The sequence below is a fragment of the Copidosoma floridanum genome, unplaced genomic scaffold, assembly GCF_036245765.1.
Source record: "Copidosoma floridanum isolate Cflo_tuat_1 unplaced genomic scaffold, Cflo_Japanese_pri ptg000033l, whole genome shotgun sequence".
NCBI classification, from domain to species: Eukaryota; Metazoa; Arthropoda; class Insecta; order Hymenoptera; family Encyrtidae; genus Copidosoma; species Copidosoma floridanum.
Genome location: NW_028321910.1, coordinates 3,941,354 through 3,958,019, shown reverse-complemented (window position 1 = coordinate 3,958,019; position 16,666 = coordinate 3,941,354). Strand labels below are relative to the sequence as shown.

Genomic DNA, 16,666 nt, shown 5'->3' with positions numbered 1-16,666 from the left:
GTACTAGGTATGCATTACATAGCCACTATCGTTAGGGTACGTTAAAGGTTATTTCTTTACATTTGGACAGTTATTTTCGTAGAGAACAAATGACTATAAGTGTTTACCATACATATAGTTAAAACTTATTATAAACAATTAATTAACTCAATAGATAGTATAAATAATAATTTACAATCTTCTAACCTAAATATGGTTGGTACACATGGTACAATAAATAATAATAAATATTAAATATTGGAATTACTCAGTTTGAGTTTGTTCTTATGCTTTTCTGGTTAGTAATAAAGAGCTAGCACTTCACTTTTTCACTTATTTTTCAGCAATCATTTAACTTACGATTTCAACTATTCTCAGATACACACAATACAAGTAGGTTATGTTACATGTATCGATAAATAGCTAGCGAGAGCACTAATACTAAAATAAAAAAATGCAATATAGCCAAACACATTCACGTGTACATATAAAGACGTACATATACGTACTCTGTGTATTTGTGTTAACAACTAAGTTATGTAAGACCAAGGACGTAAGGAAAATGACAATATATGTCTATGTGGGGCGTTTAACATGGAATGTCCGAGGCCCACCACGTGAGCGCTTTAAGTCACTGTTTTCAGCTCATTTTTTCGGCCTTATTCCTATCCTAAGAAAATGTTGCAAATAGCATTTTCGATGTATTTTTCAGTCAGTTTTCCGATGGTGTGGTAAGTTTTCCTAAAAAATTTTATTTTAACTAAAAAAAAAAACGCAAAACATGCTGTATCTCGAAAAAGGCATTTATAATATTTTTTTTGATAGTTTGGATGGAAAGCTGAAGTTTTTTTACATTAAAAATGTCTTTCTAAACAGTGTGCTCTCACTGAAAAATTCAAGTAAAACAATACCAAGGAGTAGACATTTGGCTGTCTAAACGAGCGCAAAAGCCGATGCCGTGCCAAGCACCACTTAAGTTAACTGATATTATAAGTTTTGTAATATTAAATTATTTATTTAAAAATCAAGTATGCTAATACGTTACTACTTAATACAGTATTGTATGATTAAAACAGAATCTTTGATTTTTTACATTGAACTAATTCATGCAGTTATAGATCTGGAACATTTAACGCAGAATACTGAATTGCCTCTTAAAAACTACCATGACTGTATTAAAGCGGTAGTGTACAGTAACTCTATTAAAAAATGTTTCTAAGGTGCAGAATATCTAAATTGTTCTAATATATCAACGTTACGTCCACATCTTCTAAAATGTTTTGAAAAACATAATATTTTTAGAATCAAATATTAATCTTAGTTTCAAACAGATGGATGTACCATTGCTACACAAAACTTCCAATTTTCATGATTTCATTGACTCACTAGGATAAAAATTATTGAAACTCAATACTCATGATTATTTTGCTGCGAAACAATCATTTTTGATTAATCAACTGAAAGAGAAACTTAAAAGTAGAGAATTTGTTCTAACTTGTGATTTTTCAGAAAGTTATGCGTTTGTTATACAGAATTCCACGCAATTTTTTCACTGGAACAATAACCTAGCATCCATTTTTACAGTTGTAATTTATTATAAAGAAAAAAATGAGCATAAAAAATCAAGTATTGCTGTTATTTTTGATAATCTAAATTATGAGACAATTGCTGTATACGAGTATCAAAAAGTTATAATAAATTATTTGAAATCCAAGTTTGTAGTAAAAAAAAATTTTTACATAACTGATGGGGCCAGTTAACATTTTAAAAATAAGAACAATTTTAGAAACACACTTTTTCACAAAAAAGATTATAAAATTGATTGTAGATGGCATTTTTTTGCTACTGCTTATGTGAAGGAACCGTATGACGGTATTGGAGCTAAATTGAAGAGAGGTGCAAGACGTGCAAGTCTTAACGTTTTCTCTAATAGAGTATCAACTTTTTCCAAAACAAAATAATAAAATCAAAAAACCTACATCACAAACTTTATCTTAAACTAAAACATAATAAAAAGTATTCGTTTATAAACTATTTCAAAACTAATATTATTCATAGTTATTGAGCGCGGCGTGGCGCGGCGCCTGGTTTTGGCGCGCATTCAGACGGCCGAACGTCTACTTTTTGGTATTGTTTCACTCGAATTTTTTAGTGAGAGTACACTTTGCAAAAAGACATTTTCAATGTGAAAAAACCTCAGCTTTCACTCTAGCCTATCAAAAAAAAAATACTAAAAATGCCTTTTTCCAGATATAGCATGTTTTGTGTTTTTTTTTAGTAAAAAAAAAATTTTTTGAAAAACTAACCATACCATCACAAAGTTGGTATATATATGTGTAATACTCTTCGCCGTGTATTGTTCTTTCTCGCTCTTGTTGTATATAAAAAAACGAAAAAAAAAAACACATAATTTGCTTTTTCGTAAACTGTAATATTCACTGATAAAAATACATATTCATAAATAAACTGTTTTTTAATACAAGAATATGAAATGAAAATTATTTAGAGTCAAAAAAATGAGTACTTGTCCACTTGGCACGTTTTTATGAGGCCACTGTGTGTTTGTTTGAAAGAATAGGATTCGCCACGAAAGTGCCATTGCTCCGTGGCCCTCGGGCCCTCCCGATTGGAAATTCAAACAAGGCTGCCTAGTTGCAAGGTAGGGCTTAGCTATGCGGCCTTGGTAAGGCTGAGGTAGGCGTATAACGGGGCGTGACATTGGCACCAGCTAGGGCCGTGCTAGGTAATATACATATAGATACATATGAAGAGTTTCATGCAAAACGTCCCAGGCTCGCCGTGCGAGCGCTGAAAGTCACTGTTTTCTGTTCATTTTCTCGGACTTATTACTATCCTACTTAATATTTCAAATAGAAATTTCGATGTATTTTTTAGTCAACTTTGTGATGATATGGTTAGTTTTCCGAAAAAATTTTTTTTTCACTGAAAAAAAACACAAAACATGCTATATCTGGAAAAAGGCATTTTTAGTATTTTTTTTTTGATAAGCTAGAGTGAAAGCTGAGGTTTTTTTACATTGAAAACGTCTTTTTGCAAAGTGTACTCTCACTGAAAAGTTCGAGTGAAACAATATCAAAAAGTAGACGTTTGGCCGTCTGAACGCGCGCCAAAACCGAGCGCCACGCCAGGCCGCGCTCAAGTTAACTATCAATAATATTAGTTTAGAAATACTTTATAAACGGTACTTGGTAGGCACTTTTATGTTAAAATTTAATGAACATATAAAAATTTATGAAGACAATTCAGGAGCTTTAAGCATTGCGAAGTTTTAAAATCTTACAAAAAATTTGAAGTATATTCAGGTGCATTATTATGATATTAATAAACGTTACTTTAAAGAAATTATTGATTTAGTAAAAGTAGAATCAGAAAGTAATATTGCAGATATTTTAACGAGATCTCTTGGAAGGTTGAAATTTGAAAAATTGAAAAGTGTGTCAAATTTGGTTAAATAAATAAGTTGCATTCGTATAAATATAAGATGACGTCTTAAGTATACTGAACATTAATAGAAACGTGTATCTACATACATATATATATAAGTATAAGAGACGAACGAGGGGTGCCCTCTCTGGTGTATTGCAGTTGTATACTTGTATGATATTTGTGAACGCTTGGCGCTCGAACACGGGTGCAAGATAGATCTCGTATGTCCGTCAAATCATGCGGTCATGCATGCCAGCTGCCGTTTGTTATTAGCTGTATAATGTAGGATTATAATTATATTATTTATCGATTTAATCTTGTTACCTATTACGAGGTGTGTTGGCTTATTTTCTGATCCACGGAGTCAATCCCTCAATATATTAACAAGAGTATATGTAAGTATTATTGCAGTTTTTTTAAGTAGCTCAATTTTAATTTATATGTAAAAAAGGGATCCAAGTCAATCGTTATGACTTATTTCATCTAATGTTCAGAATAAAAAGTACTTAATTCGTTCAGAGTTTTTCTTGCTAAACGAATATTACGCACAAAAATTTTTTTTTCAACTTTCGTTATATAATGTTATATTGTAGGCTCTTTTTAATTATTATGCACCAATTACTTTGAATTCATCGATTAATACACGGCAAGTGTTGCAGTTTTTTTTTTTAATAAAATATTCTGTTAACGTGGACTGTAGTGGATATTAACTTAATTTAATCCTTAATTTCTTACTTTGAACGGTTTTTTGAACAAACCTTATTATATTAAAACTTTTATATCATTTTATAAAAATTTTTTAAATTTATAATTATACGTAATCCATACCTGCAAAATAACATAGAACTCTCTATAACTAGTACAATGGAAATAGTAATAAATTCAGGTAATATATGACCTATCGGCTCGTAACTACAAATTGCAATGCAGTTGGAGTAAAAGATTTTTAACTTATTAATTTAATTGCTTTTAACTTTTCATTTTAAGCCACAAGTTTTCTGTACACTTTTTTTCTAATTAATTTGTAAAGCTTAACATTTCTTTTCCTTGATGATTTTTTTTTCTCTTGCTATTCTTCTTTGTTTTCTTTTTTTTTTTTAAACGTCTCTTATGCATATGAAGATTTAAATCTTTTTATTAGTTGTTCATTGATCTAGATTTTCTAATATTTTTTCTTCCAAAAATAATTGCGTGCTTTTACTTGACCTTATTTTTTCATTTCTTAGTTACACTAGATTGCCATTAAGAATCAGATATCACACAAGCTCAAGCTTTCACGAAAAACAGGTAAAAAATCATAAATGAGAACTTATCTAAAACTCATGGTGCGAGTGAATTTACAGCTCCTCAGCAGCGCAAGTGGTAGAACAACTGTCTAGTAAACAGGAGGTTGTGTGTTCGATTTGCACATGGGAAGGATATTTTTCTCATTCTTATTCATTTCTTAAGAAAATTTCTTGAAAAAAAAAATTATGTAAATTTGTGTTATGAATCTTAAGTATATTTAATATTAAGAAAAGAGGCATGATTTTAAGAGTACTTATATGAAAAATATCGTCATCTATACATATGTGCCTACTAATACGATGATAAATAAATCAATATTGCTTGTATACCTACTAGAATCATATTAAACTTATCAAATTATTTTTTTCTTACTGTGGGTACAAGTTCTCTGTGCCCTGCAGGCGCATTTTGCACGTTTAAATCACTTTGCATCACTCAGTGGTAAAAGGTTGCAAAGTGCAGCACTAGGGGGCAAAGTGTGCTTACAGAGTGCCAATACTTTGCCTCTATGGTAAGAAATAACAGTTCGAATCACATTCATGCTATTCCCCCACATTTATACTGGAAAATCATACCTGAATTGTCAATTTATTTGGCTGTTTGTGTTATACCATGTACTAATTTCTTATCCAATTTACACAGTTTATTGAGTGTACATTCCCATCTCTCCTTTAAAAAAAAACTATTCCTTATGGTAAAAAACAAAATGAAAACAAAAAACCAATCTGCAGGTATGTGAGTACGCAAGCCAAGGCGAAATTTTTGACTACATAGCTCAATATGGCCGAATGGGTGAGTCCCAGGCTTGTTTGATTTTCGCGCAAATATTATCAGCCGTCGAGTACTGTCACGCTACTGGTGTAGCACATCGTGACCTCAAGGCTGAAAATCTCTTGCTTGATGCTGAGATGTGTGTCAAGATCGCTGATTTTGGATTCAGTAACAGATTTATGCCTGGGGAGAGACTAACCACCTGGTGCGGGAGTCCACCTTACGCTGCTCCTGAGGTCTTCATAGGGAAACATTATGCTGGCCCAGAGATTGACGTCTGGGTAAGTTAATGTCTTTATTTTCTTTTGGTACTAATAACTTGATATCTTTAGTATAACGTTATTATTAGCATATCTTTATTACATACTGCTTTGTAAAAGTAAATTAAAGAAACCTCATTTGATATATAATCTGGGAGATTTTCAAGGACTTCTTTTCCTTACTTGTATTAGATAATAGTAAAAAAATCAATCATGACACATTATTACGTATCTGCTGAAACGTTGTTTTTCTATTTTATTTCACTAAATATACATCTATCACTTCATTGAAGACAAACAGCATGCATTCTTTCTTACAAGGTATAACGTGTTATATATGCTAAAATCCACCACAGCTTTGGTGTTTTAGTGATAAGCATGCTGGCCTTTCACATTAGTTGGAGAGACTTTGTAAAGTCAAGAATTTGAATTCTGTCCAAATGGACCAAGATTTTTTTACGGGCTTTTTCCATACGACAAGTACCCAGAGTGCTTAAAAATAGCTTCTCTAATATAAAAAAGTTAATAGTTAATTTATCTGGTATTGTCTGGATTTATAAAGGCTTTTTTTTTAGGGAAGCCAGTACTTGGCCAGCTTATTGATTAAATCACGACATAACATTAAAAATGGTTAGTGAAGCGAGTAAGAAAGTATATTGGAATATATTTCTCCATTAAACTTGATAGTGGCTAGGATATTATTGAGACTACTTTTATGCCTTCTAAATATTATTAAGAAGAATAAATAAATAAGTTGTCTAGAGGAAACTTTAAAGGAGTTTGCACAAAAGCTCACATACTTAAGAAAAAAGGAAGGTTTTTAAGTAAAAAAAACAAGGGTCATAGAAGTTGAGCATATTACGATACCTAATAACCCTTGGGTTAACACTTGAAGAATATATAGTTGCTACCTAAAAGCGCTTATAAGAACTGATGTAATTAAATCACTTTTTAATGAAAAGCGAACCCCCATTAGTAATAATGTAGGAATCGAAAATCAGTGACCACGTTAAGGGTTAAGCAAAAATGTAAATATGGCCTATTTAAAAAATCTACTAGTTTATAGTTCCTGTTAGAAGAAATTTTAAGCAAGAGAATCCCAATTAAAAAGATTATTTTTCTGAATTTCTTAAAATATGTACAAGGCCAATAATTTTTGATGTTACAATTCAATACACACGCGGAAGTGGATTTGTTCACTTTATTTCCTCCCTCATCCCAACCCATTTTTTTCACTCTACCAGTCTGCTCCTCCATGCCATGCCACGTTTACTACAGCACACATTTTAAATTTTATTTTATTTTGATGTTTTTCATTTTTTGACGAATTATCAATTGATATATTGTTGATACAATTAACTAATTTTTTTTTAGTCAATAGTTTTCTCTTAAACGTAAGAAAACTGTATTTTTAGCAGTGGCTCTCCTATGAATTGATAAATATTCATTAAGTCCTCACTTATTATTTAAATTTAACATAAAAAAACAATTATTTCTATAAGTTTTCTATTTTTTTTAAGTTTCAAAAAATTTGCAAATTGTTTTAAATTTTGTTAATTTTTTTTTCGTGTATGGTTAATTCATACAAAGATATATGAAAACACTTAATAATTTTAATTGCATCTCATTTCACTAATTTTTTATTTATGACTAACATAATGTTATTTTAGGTAGCAGGGTAAACGTTGAGAAATGTAAGAGGAGTTTGAATATGCATCAACTTTGGCAATTATTGTTCTCGTGTGGATATACTTACATGCTTCTATGTATATTTCCTTCTTGTTTTATGAAAAAAAAAGAAATATGAGAGTCTATTCAAAAATTTATGTTATCCTTTGTTAATAAAACAATATTGTTTACAAAAGAATATTAATAAACAACAGAATTATATGAGTTTGTTAACTATGTGAAAAAAATATAATCATAAGTATTTATCAATAATTGTCACTGTACAAAATTTTCTTATACTAACATCGTCTGCATTTCTTTAAGCAAGAGTAAGTGGTCCAATTTTTTTTTCTTGTTTTGAGTAATAGTTTTAAAAAATTTTCTCTAATAGAAGAAACATTATTTAAAAATCTTAAGCCTTCAAAGTATTTTTATCTGTGGATAGTGTACTGTACCATGCTATTTAGGACAATGCTACGGGGCTGTACCACTGTAAGCATAAACTAGAACCACGTAGCTGGCTTGGGTTACTTCAGCCTAACTTAGACTGACATCTGACTCTCACCTGGCAATCCACGTTCAGTACGCGAGAGCAACTCTCACAGTGATCTCACCTTTTATCTGTGATTTTTAACGACTAACATTTTAATCTATTAATGAAATAATTAGTGTACGTTTTAAAAAAACATAAAATCGATCCTTGAAAAGTTTTTTCTTCATTATGCTTCTGTTACTTTTTTTAATATTAAAAAAACGTCTCTAATATTTTTTCCTTAAAAAAAGAATCTACTTTCAGACTGTTTTTTGATACAGCATAGGTTCAGTAAAGTTCTGTCAACTGTTATTACAGCTTTCAGTGAAATCATGGATGCTTTGTTCTCGTTTATTTTTTTCAGCCTTATGATTGAGAAAGGCATCTACAATATTGCCTAAGCACAAAGGTGATCCAAAAGTTATACGATCAAAAAGTTCTATAATTAATTATTCTTTTGATGTGATGATAATGCAATACTAGTCCAAGCCATCAACAAAACTTTTTTATCTAGCTAAATAAAACAGTAAATCATTGTTTTCAATGAACAAATTTTAACTGAACATTCAAGGCTATATACAACATAAGTTTTGTTATGCTTTTTTGACGTACTGTATCACAAATCATTTCCTAATTGTAATTTTAATTTTTTATACCGTACATAGCTTATTCCTTAAAGGGCAGTAATTTATCAGTGTTATCTTCTATAAATGTTTTCATTTTTGGTGCAGGTCAATATTTTAATACATCGTATTAATATTTCAAATAAAGGACTTTGCGATAGATACAAATATGAAACTTAACCAAAAATGCAGATTTTAAGGACATTTATGACTCGTCAAAATCAAATATCTACTATTTAAAAGTAAATGAATATATGTTAGTTTTTGTTTGTAGGCGTTAGATGTCACGGAAAAAGTACAGAAGGCAGGGGCTCAGTTAATGGATCAGCAGTAACAGTACAAGGCTTTGCTTATACATCTTTGTTTGGATTCTCAAACCTCGAACACATGAAAATCTCTTTTTTCTTGAAAACTCCCGCACTTGGAAAAACTCTTCTTTCCACGAGACAACATACACGCTTCTCTACCGGGACTTGTCTACTTTTTAAATTACTCTGACTGACTCTGAAATTTACAAGAGAAACGGCTGGTAATAGTTAGGTTATAATATCTGCAATAATTTTATTTGTTGAAACCCAATCAACTCTCATCTTACCTGCATGTACACAATATTCGATAAAATTCCTATGAAAATCAGCCAAAGAAGATTTCTTGTCAGTTTTCTTCCTCTTATAATGTCTCTCTTTTATCTTTTTAACCTCGTAGTCAAAATCTTTTAATTAATGGTTACCTTTCATTTGTGTACATTTTCCAGCAGACTTATCATCACATTATCAGTCTATTGGATGCGTAGTTTTGCCCAAAATATCATTTACAGGTTTGTCTACAGCTATTATCTGTGCTTTATGGCTCCACAAATAGCGAGTTACTCTGCTTAGTTAGTTGAAAGAGATAGGTACGACTATCTTCAGCTTGTTGATGCTGTCTAGCTAAACCATTTGTTAAATAGGCTTTATCTGGTCTCGTGGTGCTTGAAAGGTGCATAAAACAACCTATTACTTGTCTGTAAGGTGCTGTTGTCGGAGTATCAAGCTTTGACAACTCTTGTGTATTCTCTTTTCCTTTAGTATTCTCTTTGTTACTTGTCTTGTTATCATAAGTGTCTCTTGTAAATAACACTATTTCATGTTAAATATTTCTGACATCTTTTCTGTATACTCTTTTTGGATTTTGTTTACTTTTTTTTTATTTGATCTGATTTGATTCTCGTGCTTTGGAAGTTTTCAAGATCTCCAAGCTCTTTGATTTTAAATGCATTTTAAATTGATTCGTATCCTAATCAATTTTCTTTTTATCTTTACCAGCAGTGATTAAATCGTCTACGTATAGTAAAATAATGACCATTTTACTCTTTTTTCTTTAGGTGAATAAGCTTGGATCGCTTGTATTATTTTCCAAATCTAATTTTAAGATCCCTCCTTTGAATTTCTCGTACCATCTCTTGGAACTCATCAGTAAGCCATACAATGCTTTTCATAACTTTGAACTCTTAACTCTTTATCTTTATTACTATAATTTGGTCTAAGTAGAGTTTTACTCTTGTACCTTATTACTAAGTGAAATGTAAAAATTAATAGTTTTAAGAAAAGTATTTTCATGTTCGTTAATCACTACCTCTATTGCTAATACCTGTATAGATTCAGGAAAGCTAGAATCTTTTATTGGGAATGCTGTTTTCTGTTAAAGAGTTCTATTAAGTTTCTTAGCTGTTTCGCTAAGTTTGGAAGCGTATGGTAGGGTATAAGCATCTTAAATGCTTTCTCTTTTCATAGTCACTTTAAACTTTCCACCTGTATTCTCTTTTGTAGTATCCATTTTTGATGTAAAACATCTATAGGCACGCATAAGCGTAGTAAGTAAACGTGAGTGATACAAGGAGACCGTAACGAAAAAGCGTTACGAAAAATATATAGATATACATTGCATACACAGTATGCTAAACAGGAGAGTGAGCGAATAAAAGAGTAAAAGGAATTGAATAACACGGCCAATCTCCAGTTAAACTTGGCTTGGCTCGGCTCTCTGTCTTTCTCTTCCTGCGCTTCACATATACACGTATTAGCAGCCCCCCGTCTCGGCTTCGCCCGAGACTTACTGAATAGAACACGGTAGTGTGTTGACATGTAATGGGAAATGTTCTTAGTTAGAAGTTTTACATGTATTCCTAACACTTCTCAGAACAAAAATTTTCTTATTAAAAATATATTTGTTAAGAATCCGTACAATTTATTTAGTCAAATAATAAGCAGTAAGGTTAAAAAAAAAGTTATTATGTTAAAAAGTACCGTGCGTTTCTTATGCCATAAAAAATCGTTGGCCATAAGGAGCCGTTACTTTGCAATTTTTTCCGTATAATTTACAAAAAAGGTATGACCAGTCATAAAACTTTTCACTTACCTTTGGATTTAAAAAATATTGAAACTGCACGTTTTGAATTCGAATCTGAAAAAAAATTACGTAAAATCGATATGATTAGTTTGGATGAGGCTTCTATAATTCCGAAGAAAGCTTTAGAGATAGTGGACAGAACTTTGCATGACATATAAGCAATACACAAATATATTTTAGAAATAAATTGATAATTTTGAATGGAGATTTTTGTCAAACACTTTCTATTCTAAAATATGGTCATAGAAATTAGAGAGGGAAAAATAAAATCACTGATCATTCTTGAAAAATTGAACGTCAATAATGCAGGTTTAAAAATATTTAGTATAAATAATGAATATTTATTAAATAGTGTTTTTGTCACTTCTTGTAATAAATGAACTATTTTTTTTAATAAAAAAATTTATATGTGATGAAAGGAAATACGACAATTTATAAAATTATACATCATACCACGTACAAATGTGTCCATAAATCAGATGATAACATTAACGTAAATTTCCTTATTGAAATATTGAAAATATTCGTGAAAATTTGCTACTGCATGAGCTAAATTTAAAAGTTGGAGCAATAGTTATGTTACTAAGAAATTTGTGTATAGCCGATGGTTTGTGCAATGGTACACGACTAAAAATTTGAATATTATTTAAGAATAGTATAATAGCTTGAATTATAACAAAAGAGAAACTTTAAAATATTGTATTTATACCGAAAATCACTTTGAGTACAGGTTACATCTCATCGTTACCTTTCATACTTTATAGAAAGCAGTTTTCTTTGAGTTTCGTATTTGCTATGACAATTAATAAATCTCAAAATTTCGATAAAAACGTTATTTATTCAAAAAGCCTTTATTTCCTCATGGACAACTATACGTATCGTTATTAAGATGCAAAAAAAAAAAAAAATATTTATGCATATCTTTAAATGATTTATAACATTATTTATTTAATTTATTTAATATATAAAATCATGATTAGGATACTTATAAAATTAAGATTCGTTACTAAAAATCTTATTTTATGAAAATTAGAATTATGTATAAAATAATAACTTTTACTTATTGTACAGTTGTTTTCTGATTTGTACAGATAAAAAAGTTAAGACAGGCGGGTTTTTTAAGAAAAAAAAATTACAAGCATATGTATAAGAATGCAAATAAAGTTTTATTTAATTATAATGTATATTCATGGTTAGTTCTTTTTCTTTAAATTGAGCATCGGGGAGCTCTGTCTTTTTGTGGTTTCATAGGGCAACTGGCGATGACTACCACGGTTTTTATTTATTTTTTACTATTTGAGTTTCAATGAATATGTGTGATCATGTTATGTGATGTAACTACACGTATTTATTCAAAACTCAATGTAAAAAAGAAATAATACAAACAAAAAAAAAATCAACGCACCTCAGATCTTACACTTTTTAATATTTATATAAAGTCATAACTACACTGGGTGTTTTATAAACTTGTTGTCGACTAGTACAAAATTGATCCATTTGTCTCCTGGGTGGTGTGGAAAAAACAAATAACTGTATATAGCTAAGAGATCGTTTACCGTAAGTTGTAGGAGCTGTGGCTTGCGATTGCTAGCTACAGCTTACATAACATATAGTGAAGGGGCTGTGGAGGGACTGTGAAGGGGCAAGGGGGTAGGGGCGTGAAGGGGCTTAGAAAAAACTAAAGCAAATTTTTAATGGGTTAAAATTAAGGTGAAACGAACGGAATTTTCCTTTATTTTGTTGGGGGGTTCATGGAGGCGTTTTGAATATTGTGCTGTGGGGCTGCGAAGGGGGCAGGGGAGACTCAGTGGGTCTTTGGGTATTTTTTTTTTTGGGTTAAAATATCCTTGACAGTATACAAATTTTTTCTTAGTTTGCGGGAGGGGGGTGGTGTAAGGAGTATTGTGAAAAGCCCCGCCCTTACAACTATAGAATGTAGGAAGATATATGTATGTGTATGTATACATATATATATAGACGTGTGTGTATATGTGTGCGTGTGTGTGTGAAATTAAAATTTTCAAATTTAACTGACTCCAAAAATCGAACTACATCTTTAGGATTGGAAGTCAGGGATCTAATCAATTGTCATATGCAGCAGCAAATCCAATCCTTGTTTTAATTATTTACGGAGACAAACCAAGACACTTCGGAATTAGAGAATTGACTTCTTATGTCATATACAATTGAGTGTCCAATTAAAAACACTATAATAACTATAATATAATAAAAAATACCTCATAATAAAGCTTAGCTTGTAATTTCCGTGATGTCTGTATGAATAGATCAGCTAGCACTCTCTTTTTTTTTGCATGGTAGTTCCTTCATATTTAAAAATTCACAAGTTTCGCAATCCTATATACTGCTATTCAATGCAACGTTTTTTAAATACTTGTTGGAACTCTTCCAGTATTTTTAAGAAAGTTTTTGTCTTATGTTTTTCTATTAATTGTTTGTGCATAATTATTAAGATTAGTAATCTCTTGCTCTTCTGTTACTTAACTTTTAACTTTTTCTTTGTCTCCCAATCTCTGATTGTATCGCAATGCTTATAATTTTCTGATGTACTCTTTTTTTTTAAAACATTTCCGATTAACTCTGAGCTTGTTTAGTGAAATCTGACTCTGAAACAATCTCTGCATCGCATATATATATGAAGTGTACTCGTGTTGCTTTTTGCTTATATTTTTAATTGAAAAATTCAATTTCCAGTTTGGTTTCTTGTTATGTCTTAATAAGTGAATCTCTTTTATTATTTTATCGAAAACTTTTAATTTCTTATCATCTAAATATATATCTTAGTTAAAGTCAGCAAATTGTCTCAAAGAAATTACATTTTCTAATGTATTTTTCACGCCTAATACATTTCTTAGTCTCCTTTTATTATTTTTACACTTAAATTAAAGATCTCCTGTAGCACCTTTCCCAATATCTCCAGACTGATTTTCTTGCGATCCTTATAATGGCATTTTAGCATTTTTAAAAATAACCTAAAATTAAACTCTTATTTACAATGGCTATGTTGCTCCTAAATCTGCCACAAACGTTGTTATATTCATTATTTAATACTTTAGTATTATTGAAGTGAAACTACTAATGTTGGGGCGTAAACAGCCAGATAAGGAGAAATGCGTTACAAAAAAACATAGCCACCCACTCTGCGGCCCAAGCCCTTTCCTCAATCTCCTCTCTTACATACAAGTTGCTCCCGCTTCGTCTCTCTCTCTCTCTTGCATGTTATCTGCTTGCTCCCTTCCTTTTAGGAGGAATGATAAAATACTAGAAAAACTACAGCTGTACCTGTACTATAGGCAAAGTATACGTTTGTATTTTGTGTACGTACACATATATGTGTTGCATGTGCTGGTTATTACAGACATGTTTATACGTATAGATGTATGTAAGAAACGTGCATAAAGTATCAAACATGTACAATACGACAATCTTACCATTAAAAAGACAAAAAATGCTGTATATCGGAAAGGAAGCAAAATTGGCTAAAAAAAATAATTTTTACGGGCCTCCTAAAAGGAACTACATGATTGAGGTGCACAAATATAGTAGGGTTGGACTATGCACAAACATAATCTTAATTCTCTCATTTTTAGACTGTATCTTTTATTAGTGTTTTAGACTGTATGATGTATCATAAGAATAATTGTCACGTGACCACAACCTCTGTAAAGAAAACGAATTTAATAACAAATTACAACCTTACAATAGAAAATAGCTGTATACTAATTTTTTTTCTTTATTTAAATTAGAGGGAGTGAATTATCTTATTTTTACGATACCCAAAATTTGAAAAAATTTGTCTGATACAATAATTCTAAAAAGAATCGATTGTACGTATATCAAATCGGATCAAATGCACGAATAAAAAATTTTAAACAAAAAATTAAATTTTAATTCAAAATTGCACCGTAAATTCAAAATTGTAGCATTAAAAATTGATTGTACTCCTCACGCACACCAGTACGTGTAACACGAACATTCTTCTACGCTTTGTTCCCAAGCACCGTAAACGGAAAATTTTTTGGGGAGAAGTGTACGTGCACTGGTCATGTACACTTCATGCTTGCTCAAAAATATACTTAACCTCGAGAAGATGCTACACTTCTACCTCAAGTTTACAACAACTATGTGTATTTTACTTTCAAAGAAATTTTATCTTGTTTTTCTATTCACTGATTACACAATTAATCCCACGATACAAATAGCCTCTTTCTCTTTCCGTTAGTTACGACTTAAAATATCAATATAATATCAATATAACTTCAAAACAACATATACAATGATCAAATAAACAAGTTGAACGATTAAAACTATACAACGAAAAAGAAAATTCAAATTGGCACTATACGTAAGAGCATCAACACTGTCAAGAAAATATAATGCATGTTTTCACGAAAACGGAGCACGGCTTTTGTCAGAAGATACCAAGCGTTTAAGCCAGCTTACATCAGCTGGCTATCAGTGCCTATGTACACACACACACACACACACACACACACACATGTATATATATCTTCCTATATTATATAGTCGCAAGAGTTAGAGCGAGATTTTGCTCCCCCCCGCTCCCCCCCAAATAAGGTAGTTATTCTTTCATTTTCTTGCATTTTTCGAGTAATCCTACTTTTTTGATAGCTCCCCCCCGCCCCCCCAACCACCCCCCCGATCCCCCTTAGCTCCCCCCCAGCCACTAGAAAAAATAATGAAGCTCACCAATAAAAATTTAAGGGCACATCTCTCTGTCTATATAAATTTTAACATTTTTATTTGAAATTAGCAGCTTGTTCTTCATATTTCTTTGAAAACAGACCAGTGATCATACCCCAGCATAGAAAATTTATTCCCAAGTATTTTCAAAAAACGCCATAGTCTTCCGAATTCTGTAAAATATACTTTAACATATTATTTTCATACTAACAATTAATTTTGTTATTTTTTAAGGCCTTAAAAAATATTAATACAAACCTTATTTTGAAAAAATTACACTTATAACACAATAAAAGGGGGGGTTGGCACTCGGAGCGCGCAGGAGGGCGGAGCCCTACTAGTATATATATATATATATATATATATATATATATATATATATATATATATATATATATATATATATATATATATATATATATATATATATATATATATATATATATATATATATATATATATATATATATATATATATATATATATATATATATATATAATAGTTATCTTGGTGGGTCATTCCACATAACCCCCCACTACCTGCCCACACCGACCCCCCACAAAATAAGGTAAGAACCTGTCATTTCTTCCCTTATTTTCACGTATCACAGTTTTTTTTAAAACCCCCCACTCCCTCCACAGCCCCCCACGCATTTTTTTGTGACCCCTCACTGCCCCCCACTACCACCCACCGTATGCCGCACTTCTTTTTGATGGAAGTTTTTAAAGTTTAAGGGATTTGATTGGTCAATCACTTGCAGCTGCCTAAGTGGGCAAATCTACTTTTAATTGGAAAACTTCTCTGCCTTGTACGTTATTTGATTTTTGGGTTATGAGCGATTCCACGTTTTTTTTGTGTTGAGCAATAGCCTCGTATAAACGATCATCTTCCTGTTCTAAATTTACTATGGCTTGTGTTTGTGTTTGATTAAGTTTTTGAAATGTTTTCATTGTTTTTCCTATATTTACTGTAAGTTGATCGAATTGTT

At 31.0% G+C, this 16,666-nt stretch overlaps 1 protein-coding gene across 1 annotated transcript in view; it reads left to right on the top strand.

Annotated features, from left to right (window-relative positions):
- The window catches only part of LOC149373300 (uncharacterized), a 1,143,724-nt gene that overhangs the window by 462,767 nt on the left and 664,291 nt on the right, over positions 1 to 16,666 (top strand). Inside the window, exon 3 of the mRNA XM_089597536.1 lies at positions 5,445 to 5,765. Within this exon, the coding sequence (XP_089453662.1) occupies positions 5,445 to 5,765 (321 nt within the window). The remainder of the gene's footprint in view (positions 1 to 5,444; positions 5,766 to 16,666) is intronic.